The 14220-nt window shown below is 34.6% G+C and overlaps 1 protein-coding gene across 1 annotated transcript in view; it reads right to left on the reverse strand.

Moving 5' to 3' along the window:
- Positions 1-932: 932 nt before the first annotated feature.
- Positions 933-14220, reverse strand: part of LOC137394109 (uncharacterized) — a 41389-nt gene continuing 28101 nt past the window's right edge. Inside the window, exons 6-7 of the mRNA XM_068080828.1 lie at positions 10857-11072; positions 933-1228 (exon numbers count right to left, since the gene is read on the reverse strand). Of these exons, the coding sequence (XP_067936929.1) occupies positions 933-1228; positions 10857-11072 (512 nt within the window). The remainder of the gene's footprint in view (positions 1229-10856; positions 11073-14220) is intronic.

Raw genomic sequence — 14220 nt, forward strand, 5'->3', positions numbered from 1 at the left:
GTTGCTTTCGATGGTACAGACATCTTCTAGTTGTCCAATACCGCACGCAATATCTTCTGGCCTCAACTCTTCTTCTGCACTGCTAAACTATTCGATATTAACATCCAAAAATTTTTGTCAGAGCAAAACTTTCACGCGCGGTATTTAGCACTAATGCAATGCGTAAAACCTAACCTTTGGTCTAAAACTTGCGAACCAGTTTTTATGTGCACGTTCTGCGAAGTATTAGGACTGCGTTAAAAAGGAACTAATAATAGCCTGAGACAGTAGCTACTTCTATGGCGTTGCTTTCAAAGTTCCATCTACCATCGTAAATTTAAACCATTTTTATATACGTACATGTACTTCGAAGTATCATGAGCGCGTTAAACAAGGAACCACTATTAGCCTAAGACAGTAATTATTTCTATAGCGTTGCTTTGAAAGTTCATCTACCACCGTAAAGTTATGCCGTTTTTTACTATATATATATAGGCTATTTCGAAGTAGAAATACTGCGTAAACAGAGAACTACTATTAGCCTGAGACCGTTATTGATTATTGCTATGATGTTGCTTTCAAAGAATTAATGAAAAAAATGAAAAGCTTTGGAATTGGACAACGAGACAATTAATTGTTTTTGATGTAAACAAATCATTATTAATACAATTTTGTAGACACTTTTCTACTGATCAGTTGATATTATGGATTCGTAAAGATCAAATAATGTCAAAGTGGCAGTTAAATGGAGGCGGGGTTCAATTGGAGAGGCGGTCTATTTTTCCACCCTTCCTCAGGGTGGCGGTCAATTGGAGGTGGCGTTCAAATAGAGGTGGCATTCCATTAGAGGTGTTATGTTAACCGCAATCTTAGGTTATCCAGTGTTTTCCAAGCCTAACCTCAGTTTCACTAACATGTATATTATCTTGATGTCTGTAGCTATTAAAATGAAATCAGGAGCAATGAGTTGAAGTAGCGACAGCTGCCTGCCTCTGAACTATTCTCATACCTTTAAATGAAACCACGATCAGCTCTTTTAAGGCCATTCTAGATAGCTCTCCTTCATGCACGATGGCGAGGCATTTAACTGGCCTTGCTGGCTCAACCAGAACTACTTGGTAAGTTTCATATTGTTTGGTTGCACGTAACATGTATTGCCATGTTGGTGTAGTTGCTGGCTGGTTCCACTCAATTTCTGATGCGGGTAAGGATGTCGAAAGAAAGGAAAGCATCCCTGTTGCTAAATAACCTACAATCAAGTTTGATAAAAGGTCAGTTTATTACAAAAACAGCCATGCAGGTTTTTTAAAACAAAGTCTGAATTCTTTCAAAATACTGCATAGAAACAATGCCTAAGGTAAAGTGGCTCATGATAATAGGTTTTAATGCTTATTTTTATATCGCCATAATGCGCTTCTCTTTGCTGAGACTGTTTCCTGACAAGCACATATAGTAAGCGAGTGCACTTTTACAATTCTTATACCTCATCACCTGATGAGATAAAGAAGATGAGAGAATCGATTTAAAAATTAAGTATAAAAATTATTTGACTATTTATTTATTGATGAAGACCAGGTTAGAACAGAAACTAAATAATTTGAAGGTATTATCGATAAGCAGTGAAAAATACATAGTTTTTTCTATAGTTATTATGCTTGTGAATGCGGCCGCAGATAATCAACATTAAGTCCACTGCGGATTTTTCAGAATTAGAAGGGAAACAATAAATGATATAATAGAGCGGGATGGATGGAGCACAGGTACATTATGCTGCAAATTTAAAAATTCTGTGCATGCAACGATTCATAAGTCTGAGTGTAATCATATCAAGACATACGAGTGAAAATTTTTGGGCTTTAACATTGCTGTAGTGTCAAATAGTTAATGTAGCCTGATTATGATGTTTGAGCTATTGAAAGTGAATAAATATATTTAAATATTAATGCAAATGAATTATTAACTACAAGTAGATCAACTTTTATACAAAAACTGTTTGGTTTTATTATCAAGTATTTATTTTACTTTCAGGTGTTTTCGCATGTCCAGAGCACATGTACACATGTACACGTGTAAACATGTACACACGTACACATGTAAATACGTACACATGTACAGTATACATGTTTACACGTTTACACATGTGTGAATGTGTTCACACATGCGTACTATAAAATTAATTCATTCTGGAAGGCTCTTTATAAAAAATAATTTTATAAATAGGAACACATTTTACCCTAAAATGTCCTAGTCTGTTTCCAGCTTCTACAAACCTCAAACATAATATGTGTATAAATTATATATAATGGTTAAAACCTGTGACAAATTCATGTTAGAATTAGATTACTGAATAATAAATGACACAAGTCCTTTTGGAAAAAAGAAAAAACATGAACCTGTATGTTTGTTTACCTTTACCATTGGCTGACTAGGAAGGAAGTAAGAAATTTGCTGAGCGTCAGCCAATGGCAGAAACGACTAGAAACACGCCTTTAAGGTTTCAGTTTTTGGCCTTTCGTATTTAAAGGTATCGTTTGTTGTCCGGAGCAATATTTTCATAAAAAGACGTTTCATAACTTGAATATTTCATATTCAGAGGCTTTCATTAGCGGAAATTACAAGATTGCTGTAATAGTCCAGCAGTCGACAGCACCTGATTTGCATACAACAGCTTAGATTTTAATTCAGAAAAAGGCTGCTGTTGATGACAACAAGATCATCCCACACTCAATTACTCTTCGAGCCAAATTATACAACATGTAGTGACTCCACTCACTGACAGACAACTATAATTTATAGAGAAAATCGTCTCTAAATACTTTAATAAGACACATTCTATGAGTTAGAATTATTTATAAAAAAGTCGAAGCATAAAAGTTGATAAAGTTGATAACTCAAATTGGGTGCAATCTTCTTATCTTAATTTCTCCAGATATAATCAGTTCTAGGCATTGATTCTTACCACAAATGCATTTTTAATCTTTATTATGCTTAAGAGTTGATTTCAAGTCACAAGCTACACTACTATTAAAGATAATGTAGAGTTATCAAAAATGATTTTAAATGGGTGCTTGAATCCCATCAACCAACTAGACCAGTGGTTCTTAACCTTTTTCAGTGTATTTCCCACTTTGAAAAACCACACTTCGAGATTTCTCCCTCTCTAACAGCCAAAAATTGTGGTATTGTTGCCACTCTCAGATTGCAGGAGGCTTTTCAGGTAGCATTTTGCCATACAGTCAAAATGAATCAATTATTAATTGAACTGTGATAGAAATCATATTTTATGGATAGTTTGTCATAATATAGGCCTACCTTTTATTTATGGAAAAGTAAAGTTCAAGATAAACGCAATAATAGAGTAATTTAATTATCCAATGAGCTGCTTCATACATCACAAGGTTTGGCTTCCGTATTAATACAGTTGTATCCATAATAGAAGCAGGTATCTGCACCATGTATTTGGTGAAAATACAGTACAACAGTTATATCCTTGAAATGCTCGTAATCAATATTCTCAATCTAAAGCGTGAGAATTTCCCACCTCAAATCCTCAAAATTCCCACTAGTGGGAAATTTCCCACTGGTTAAGAACCCCTGAACTAGACGGATGGGTACCAAAAATAAAATGAAGTAGATCTAAGTATGGTATGCATTACCTATAGCAAAACGTAGTCATAAGCAAAAGGGGCCATATAGCAGTTATAAAAGTTGGTTACTAAGAATTTATGATGACACGTGTGCCATTTAATTTATTGAGCTTCACACATTGGTGTCATTGTATACAAATTTATTTTACATTATTACTAGGTGAATGCCTGGGCGCTGCTTGAGTAATAAAAGTCTTTGCACAGAGAATTTATTTTTATTTAACATATAACAACAGTTACCATCCTGACTTTCAAACTCCATATCAAGAGAAAAGTGTTTTGTGTAGTTGAAATAAAGTAAGAGAAAAAGTAAAACAATTGTAAAGGTTTAAAAGCTTTGTCAAACAACTCTAACTTTCACACTTCGTACAACGAGAAAAATGTTTTGTGCTGGTCAAATAAATTAAGAAACAAAATTAAACAACAATAAAAATGTGAAATAATTAGCTAGTAATAGCTAAATTAAGTCTGTTTTGCTACAATTACAACAAAAGATGATTTAGTAGTGATACAATTAATACGAACTGAGAAAACAGAATAAAAATCCTAAATATGTTGAATTAATAATAAAAATTTGTGCATAAAAGTGTGTGTGTATAAAAATAATACTGTTCTACCAGAAGCTGTCTATCAAAACTTTGAATACGACGATATTGGTATCTCTCGATACTGGTACAAATATAAAAATGAGACATCCGACTGTTTTTATCTGACTAAACGGAGAGAGAATGTAGAGGTTATTCCTACTTGAGATAATACAATTGTTTGCATGAAAAGTGTTAGCCTTTACCAATTTAGCAATTGAACCTTATGAAAAACTGGAAATAGAAGTGTTACGGCACATTTGAAATTGAAACGGCGCATTTGAAATTGAAATGGCACATTTAAAAACTACAAATTAAAAAAAGTAATGGTAGCAAAAAATTAGTTTTTAGACAATTTAAACAAAAACAATGCAAAAGGTAATATTTGTTAATAATCAAAAGTGCACGCTTAGCGTGTGCATACGGTATGCAGTACAGTGCACCATCAGGATACGATTACCCTGATATACAAAATTTTCACTTTACGAAGTTGAACATGGTGAGACTTTCACCTCACTATACAAATTTTATTTCACGATACGAATTCAAGAAAGTTTTCTATCGAGTTCAAACTTGGCAGTCGGTGTGCTTATTACGTACGTCGGAAAAACAAAGATGCCGAAATGCGGTTTGCTGAAAACATTTTTACAACGTTTAGAAGAGACGCATGATGACCGACTTATCTCAGGTCAGCATTCTACTTGGAAATTTTGTGAAAGGTTCGTAAGCAAGAGCAAATATTCATTTTTAGTGTTATACTTCCTTTTACTATAAACTTTTATTCAGCATATGTATATAGCTATCTACATGTATATTTAATTCGTTAGCTATGGAATCTGAGACCGATACAAACGTTACAAAACAAGGGAAAAATGATTTCTATGACAACTAATTTGGAGGTCATAAATAAATAGTAAGAAGGTGCTCGTATTATTAATATTGCCAAGGAATATGGTTGCAATCAATTAACAATTACGATTATTGTTATTAAAAACAAGAAATTCGTTAAAGCAAACACAATGAGGAGTTAGGACTGATGACTTGAAGGAGTTGGAGGCTATGCATGAGATGAGCATTCAAGTGGAGCAACCATTTAGTAGTAGCAAGGTAGTAGAAGAGACAGAAAAGCCTACATCGGCAGAAAAATTTCAAGTGATTAATCTACTGGTGTAGACTGGTACATAAAAACAATACTGTACAATGTATGTATAAAGTATATCATTAATTTATCTTTTTTGTGGCCCGTTTTTCGTGTTTTATTGATTTCATGTTTTATTTTATAGCTGCACAACGATTATAAAAATTAATCGCGATTAATAACTGGTCTGAATCAGTTAATCTTAAATTAATCTTAAAATTTATCTAGCAAAAACCTGCATATTCAAAAAGTAATAATACAACTATATATAAATCAATTATATTAGAAATAGTTATTGTTAACAAGATTACATATTACGTAAGTGTACATAATATGTAATCCTTGTACATCATATGTACATTGTAATCATTGTATATATGATGTACAATGTACATAAGTTACAATGTAATAATTATTATGAGTATGAAGAGTCTATGGACGTCTATAATTAGACCAGCCAAGAATCGAGGCAGTACAGTTTATTCGCATTATCCGAGTGAAAAGATGCCTTCTTCCTACATACAGTATTGCCAGTTTTAGAAGATAGCTGCTCACAACGGACAGTAGTCAGTAGTAGTAGTTATTGTCTGCGACAGCTGGAGATGATTTCTGAGCCAGCATGAGAATTAGTTAAAAATGATATCTTAATGATGATGTGCTGTGGTGGTAGGCAAATTCTTTCTGGCATATATTGCACTTCACTTTTTTGTTATGCTTCCAGTAACACATGAAAATGCCCTACCTAGTATAGAGGACAGTTTTCTGCTCTCATGTTCCAATAAAGTGTCAACCATATAATGCTACCATTCTAAAGCTGAAATATGATTGGGATTTTTTGAAAAATAAAAAAACGTGTATAATTTACCTAAAAAAGCTTTTCAAAATAAACAAAAGACAGGCTGTAAAATATAAAATAATGCTGAAATCGCTTATGTTGCTATTAACCATTAATCTACGCTGGCCTCAACTGTGAAACTGCCAGGAAAATATTTACTCAAGTTATATTGCCAAAAGCATTTATGGGGGCCTTTTTCTGGGGCCTCACTCTGGGACATCAACCCAAAAATCTCGCTCTACCCATACATCAATCTCCTTTTAGGAGCCCTTTACAACCCGCCTAGCGACTCCCTATACCTACTGATTAACATCCCTCCAATGCAACTATTATACATGAAGGAAAGAATGATGATTGTGAGAGGATTGGGAAAACCTAATCAATTGGATGAGCTCACTAGCACCCAAAAAAGCCCAATAACAGCAGCTATTATAACAGACATCAGAAAACTAATTCAGACTTCAGTGCCACTCAAAGACGTATTCCTAAATGATATATCGAAAATAAAAGTCATCAATTGTTTAGAAAAAGAATGGAAACGACAATGGACAGCTCTAATCAGAGATGGAACATGCCCATACGGCCTTCTCTCAAACCTACACCCAGATCATAGCTTCAAACAACCAATAAAACTGAACACTGAAAGAAAAAATCTTGGAGCTTTATGTGATCTGTTAACGGGCCAAAGCAGACTGCAATTATTCCAATTCAGATCAGGATTGAGTTACAGTCCAACTTGCACTTGTTTAAAAGAAGACGAGTACACTCACCATTACCTCCATATATGTGCAGATTACAAAGATGCTAGATCACACACACATCCACTATCTAATAGGGGGACTATCTAACGGGTCTCGCTATATAAACTGACATGGATCAGATGCTTGGCAGAAGGCTCAGCAGGAGAGCAAGTGAGTTGATCATCTGTATTGCCGTGCTTTTACTGACAAGCAATTTGCGCTGTGGATAATGGACTGGAGAGTGCACTCGGTAGCAGCGAGGCTGCTGATTTGGTTTGCCTACGGGTTGGCAGTAAGGACTGCCGTGACATCGGTGACAGCATTCTGATGTGGGCGTGTATTGCCGTGGTGGTGAAGGCTAGTGGCAAAGGTGAGGTTGGTGTGTCATTGTAGCAGCTTGGCGCTGTGCAGCAACATCCTTGTTCTATTGCTGACAAAACCATACTCACTTCTCTTACAATTTGCGCAAAATTTATTGCAATATATATAAATAGTGCCTGAGTGAAGGCTGGCAAATCCCTTCACAATATATTAAACAATACAAAAAAAACCACATCATGATCATCACTTCCGTTGCAATTTATTTGAAGATTAATTGGCTCAGTTTAGTTAATCGTGTATTTGCATTGATCGCATTAATCGTTTAATTAACGCGATCATTGTGCGGCTCTATTTTATTTCATGTTTTATTTATTTAATTTTGATTTTATGTTTGATTTTTTGCTTAATCATGCCTTTGCCTAATGTATCGTGTCTTAATCATGCCTTTGCCTAATGTATCGTGTCTTAATCATGCCTTTGCCTAATGTATCGTGTCTTAATCATGCCTTTGCCTAATGTATCGTGTCTTAATCATGTCTTTGCCTAATGTATCGTGTCTTAATCATGTCTTTGCCTAATGTATCGTGTCTTAATCATGTTTTCTACTGTTTTTTTGAAACTACATAAACTACACTATATGTAAAAACAAATCATCGTATGTATGTAACTCGTATACAACTAGCTACTCAAAATAGTTGACATATCCACATTACTTTATAGAACTTGCTGAAACCCTGCCTTTTAGGGTATAAATATGTACAAGCTTCTGCATGCATGATTACATTGATTCTTGTGCACATTTCATACCAGTACAACCTTCTCTGGCTCCTTTTACAAGCGTTAGCTCGCTAGCAATTTTCAGCATTGCACCAGCACTTGTGATGCATCAGCAAGCATCCTCAATAAGTAGGCTACCGTCTACATTGCACCAAGTTAGCTTGTTTTCTTCGGGCACTCTTTGCCCCAGCAGAAAAGCTGTGTCTTTCTGGCCATTTCTGCTTTTCATAGCCCAACGGTGTTAAACTTTTTAAAAACAAATCGAAAAAATTGGACAGGAGTAGACAACTTCTTATAGCCTCCAAAAAAATTCTATTTCATTACGTATTAAAGTTATTTTTAAGTGTACAGTAACATAATTAGCATTGATACATTTTTGCCTTTTCTGCTCTACTCGCTACATGTACCAGCCTAAGTCACGTTGCTCCAAAGGTATGTACGTCCTGTATAGCAAATAACATTTCTTTTTTTTCAATGGCCATTAAATGGTCAAACGTGCGAGAGGCCGCTTTTGTTGATTTAGGTTGAAAAAGGTTTTAACCAGACATGCTAAATGTTATGGACAGGCTAAATGACAGAAACTGATGAAAAAAACAAATTTTGTGATATAAAGTTGAAACTCTGTAAAATAGTTAAATTACATACTAAAACTTAGTTTCAAGTGTGAGTTTAGTATGCCAAACTTATTTGAAGTGAACTGAAAGTTTATGTTATACGTATGTCTTGAAGGAAAGAACTTCTTACAGGATGTACTGCAATTGGCACACACATTATAATGTTGCATTTTATTGCAGATCATAACCATTACAATACACTAAATACAATAAAGTTACTGCAGTAACTATAATTACTGAAGTTAACATACTACTTTGTTACTAATTTTTAATATGTACATTTTTTTTTAAACTTTGGCAATGTTTACCAGGGGATGTTTGCATTGTATAATTACAATGGTATCTATATCTCTACATACGAATTTTTCACCATACGATGCCAACCTCGGAACAAATTAACATCGTGTCCTGAAGCGCACGGTATATGATTAGAGCGATAGAATGCTAAGGAGCGTGTAGCTTAGTAGTTAAATGCGTGGTTTCAAACTTGCGCTTGCAATCTCTATGAGTTCAAATCCAGCACTCAGTGATCTTTTCATTCCAACATTTTAATATCTATAATTTTACAGACAGACATCTGAACAGACAATGATAAACTTTGAGATTTATTGATTATATATCGAACAAATATATAGATTATACATGTATTTAGTTTGTTAGACTGGCTAGCTTCAGTTGACCATCTTACAATGTATTTCTCATCTTTTCTCATTTTCTTCAAAAGTCAGACAGTACTAAAATGCATGCACAGAATAAAACCAGATTATCAAAATTGGTTTAATAATCCCCAACTCTCAGTCTTAGAGTCAGCGAGCGATAGGATTTAGAGTCAGCGAGCGATAGGATTTAGCGTCGGCGAGCGATAGGATTTAGAGTTGGCGAGCGATAGGATTTAGAGCCGGCGAGCGATAGGATTTAGAGTCGGCGATCGATAGGATTTAGAGTCGGCGAGCGATAGGATTTAGAGTCGGCGATCGATAGGATTTAGAGTCGGCGAGCGATAGGATTTAGAGTCGACGAGCGATAGGATTTAGAGTCGGCGAGCGATAGGATTTAGAGTCGGCGAGCGATAGGATTTAGAGTCGGCGAGCGATAGGATTTAGAGTCGGCGAGCGATAGGATTTAGAGTCGGCGAGCGATAGGATTTAGAGTCAGCGAGCGATAGGATTTAGAGTCAGCGAGCGATAGGATTTAGAGTCAGCGAGCGATAGGACTTAGAGTCAGCGAGCAATAGGATTTAGAATCAGCGAGCGATAGGATTTAGAGTCAGCGATCGATAGGATTTAGAGTCAGCGAGTGATAGTATTTAGAGTCAGCGATCGATAGGATTTAGAGTCAGCGATCGATAGGATTTAGAGTCAGCGAGCGATAGGATTTAGAGTCAGCGAGCGATAGGACTTAGAGTCAGCGAGCAATAGGATTTAGAGTCAGCGAGCGATAGGATTTAGAGTCAGCGATCGATAGGATTTAGAGTCAGCGAGTGATAGTATTTAGAGTCAGCGATCGATAGGATTTAGAGTCAGCGATCGATAGGATTTAGAGTCAGCGATCGATAGGATTTAGAGTCAGCGATCGATAGGATTTAGAGTCAGCGAGTAATAGGATTCTAAAGTCATTATATTCTAAAATGGCTTTCGTGAGAATCATTTGAGATTAAAAGAAAATGTATATTTAAAGCCGCTATTAAGATCTACTTGCTGAAGTTTTAGTATTTTTTAACAAAATGTTTCTGGCTCATGAAAACTTCTATACAACAATTTCAAAAAAACTGTATATACTGATAAAGCCAATAAATATCAATAAACATCATAAGCTAACATCTTTCAACTTAGAGTTTAGTAACCATAAGCGAGGATTGAACAAGAGCCTCCACAAATGAAGCAACTGTTGGTAAAACAGTACAATATTTTTTTGTACAATCTTTTGAATTAAAACATCTATAAAGGTCTCTCGCTTAAAGCACACACATTGTAATTGACAGTTTCTAATAAAACTATGCTAAAATTGCTGTACAGGTCCTACGCTACTACAAAAGGATAGCCTTGGATAAGATTAACAGGTGAATGTCACTTTCATAGTTTGATAGTTTTAACAACACCTCACTTTATATAGAGTGTAATGTTCATAAATCACACCACTGCCAGAGGTTCTCAAATACCAAACACAGCGTGTGCCATTAATTTTTATGCTACAATGATTAAGGATTACGTAAAGAATTTACCATAAATATTAACTTCATCTAGTGACAGGTTATATGCGCTTTTTCCATGGATTGCCACTTGAATCGCCATTACTTCCGGTTGCAAACTTATCCAGGCAACTGGTCCATATTTTGGATGTCTATAGAAACACGTTTTCCAATCGTCACTTTTTGGTGATGGATCTTCTGGTGCAACCTTTGTCGAGACAAGAGTGGAGATCATTGATAAAGCCTCTCCTAAAATATCAAGCGGAGAAGGTAAGGCAAAAGAGCGAAGATGTATAGGAGGAATCAAAGGAATGAAAAAGAGTGAAGATGTATAGGAGGAATCAAAGGAATGAAAAAGAGCGAAGATGTATAGGAGGAATCAAAGGAATGAAAAAGAGCGAAGATGTATAGGAGGAATCAAAGGAATGAAAAAGAGAAATATGATAGGCCAGACTGATTAGAAAAAAGTCCCTGACCGGCGCTTCAAATCCTAGAGCTAGTTCTCGAGCTAGTTTAGGTTAAGGCAAAATCTGGCGACAGCGGGCAAAAGGGAAATCGTAGTAACTTTTCAACATTTTATTTTGACCTGATAAATGTTAATAGGTGTCTGAGATGTCCATTTTGAAGCCTGTAGCTCACCATTTTTTCAAATGAATACTGACAACCTTTCATCATTAATATTTGGTCACACAACACTAATGCCAAATTAAAGTTTAACTGAAAGCATTTTAAAACTACATTTAGACCAATATAATTACGGTATTTCTTTTTAGTAATGATTTTGATGTTAGGAGAACAAAGAATCATGGGAGGCAAAAAATACTTGTGATGCAAGCTCCATGTTGTGACATAAGAAAGTCCATTTTTCAGCAAAATATAGATGAATGATATACAATTTCAGTGCCGACAAATATCCAAAAAGTGAACGCCAGACCAAAAAGCTTTTGCTGGCTGCCATTGTAGTACATTTCCTCTTTAACCGCAATGATACATTTGTTGGTTCCCAATGTTGCAGATAATAATAACGCAAGGTCAAAGCAGATTCTACAATTACTGAAAAATTTTGCGATGTATTCTTACCTCTCACATTAACTTTCAAGTGATATCTGTACAACTATACCAGTTGGCTTAAACGCAAATATTGCGGAATGCACTAGTAAAAATTTTTTTGTTCAAATAAAAAGGAAATTTCAAAAAATGTCTGTGAAACATTAGCTAAACTCCGAAGTTATCGGTGCTTTCATATGTAAGTTTTTTTGAACCGTTAAATTTTAGATAATCTAGTTTAAAAACCGGCAATTTTAATATAATTATGAGCGAAAGTGACAGTCAACACATTCACCGAAATAATATAAATAGCTCTGGTACCTTAAACTTGCAAGCTATTCAGAAGTAATCTTGCAACCCTCAGGACAGTTGAGAGCTTGAGCTAGTAAATGTATATTTAGATAAAAATTGCTTTATACCTTTTCAAATAATCAGACGGAAGCTTGACTGTTGCCAACTGAGCTCGCTATGCGTTTGTGAGAAACTCACACACCTCACATCGTGTGCCAATAATATTAGATAAGCTGTCATTCAGCTCACTTATCAATATAATCAAACTAGAAAATATTATCTCAAAGATAATATTACCATTGATCATTTAATTGATATCTTTATTACCATTGATCATTTAATTGATATCTTTATTACCATTGATCATTTAATTGATATCTTTATTACCATTGATCATTTAATAGATATCTTTATTACCATTGATCATTTAATTGATATCTTTATTACCATTGATCATTTAATAGATATCTACTTTTCTCTCCATTCACAAGCCTTCATAAATGACCTCATAGGACAGATTACAATCTACATTATAAATTCTTCTATCTATAATCAGTTTCACTAGAGAGTCATTTAAGAGTCATTTAAGAGCACCCATAGATTCATCGTTAACAAAAAGTGACTTTTCAATCAAAATTAAATTGTCAAAAATCTAAAAGTGCGGTATGAATGTTGAAACCTTCTATTTTAGTGTTACAATAGCAGCTGTTTTAAATGTGCTAATTTTCACGTAATCACACAATTCTGTAGACGCATTTAATGAGACAACTAGACTAAACTGTTGGCAATATGGAGCTCAAACTTATGACATGCAGCTTATTAGACTTAGTTCTAACTATCTTATTAGACTTGGCTCTAACCAATTTATTAGACTTCGCTCTAACTATCTTATTAGACTTAGTTCTAATCAACTTATTAGACTTAGTTCTAACTATCTTATTAGACTTAGCTCTAACCAACTTATTAGACTTAGTTATAACTAACTTATTAGACTTAGCTCTAACCAACTTATTAGACTTAGTTATAACTAACTTATTAGACTTAGCTCTAACCAACTTATTAGACTTAGTTCTAACCAACTTATTAGACTTAGTTCTAACCAACTTATTAGACTTAGTTCTAACCAACATATTAGACTTAGTTTTAACCAACTTATTAGACTTAGTTCTAACCAACTTATTAGAATTAGTTATAACCAACTTATTAAACTTGGCTCTATCTTATTAGACTTGGTTCTAACCAACTTATTAGACTTGGTTCTAACCAACTTATTAGACTTAGCTCTAACCAACTTATTAGACTTAGCTCTAACCAACTTATTAGACTTAGTTCTAACCAACTTATTAGACTTGGTTCTAACCAACTTATTAGACTTAGCTCTAACCAACTTATTAGACTTAGCTCTAACCAACTTATTAGACTTAGTTCTAACCAACTTATTAGACTTAGCTCTAACCAACTTATTAGACTTAGCTCTAACCAACTTATTAGACTTAGCTCTAACTATCTTATTAGACTTAGCTCTAACCAACTTATTAGACCTAGCTCTAACAAACTTATTAGACTTAGTTCTAACCAGCCTATTAGACTTAGCTCTAACCAACTTATTAGACTTAGCTCTAACCAACTTATTAGACTTAGCTCTAACCAACTTATTAGACTTAGCTCTATCTTATTAGACTTAGCTCTAACCAACTTATTAGACTTGGTTCTAACCAACTTATTAGACTTGGTTCTAACCAACTTATTAGACTTGGTTCTAACCAACTTATTAGACTTAGTTCTGACCAACTTATTAGACTTAGTTCTAACCAACTTATTAGAATTAGTTATAACCAACTTATTAGACTTGGCTCTGACTATCTTATTAGACTTGGTTCTAACCAACTTATTAGACTTAGTTCTAACCAACTTATTAGACTTAGCTCTAACCAACTTATTAGACTTAGCTCTAACCAACTTATTAGACTTAGCTTTAACCAACCTATTAGACTTAGCTCTAACCAACTGATCTAATTGGTGGTGTTATAACACTTTCTGAACCTCAGAATAATTGTGT

The sequence above is a fragment of the Watersipora subatra genome, chromosome 4 (genome assembly GCF_963576615.1).
Source record: "Watersipora subatra chromosome 4, tzWatSuba1.1, whole genome shotgun sequence".
In the NCBI taxonomy this organism is placed as follows: domain Eukaryota; kingdom Metazoa; phylum Bryozoa; class Gymnolaemata; order Cheilostomatida; family Watersiporidae; genus Watersipora; species Watersipora subatra.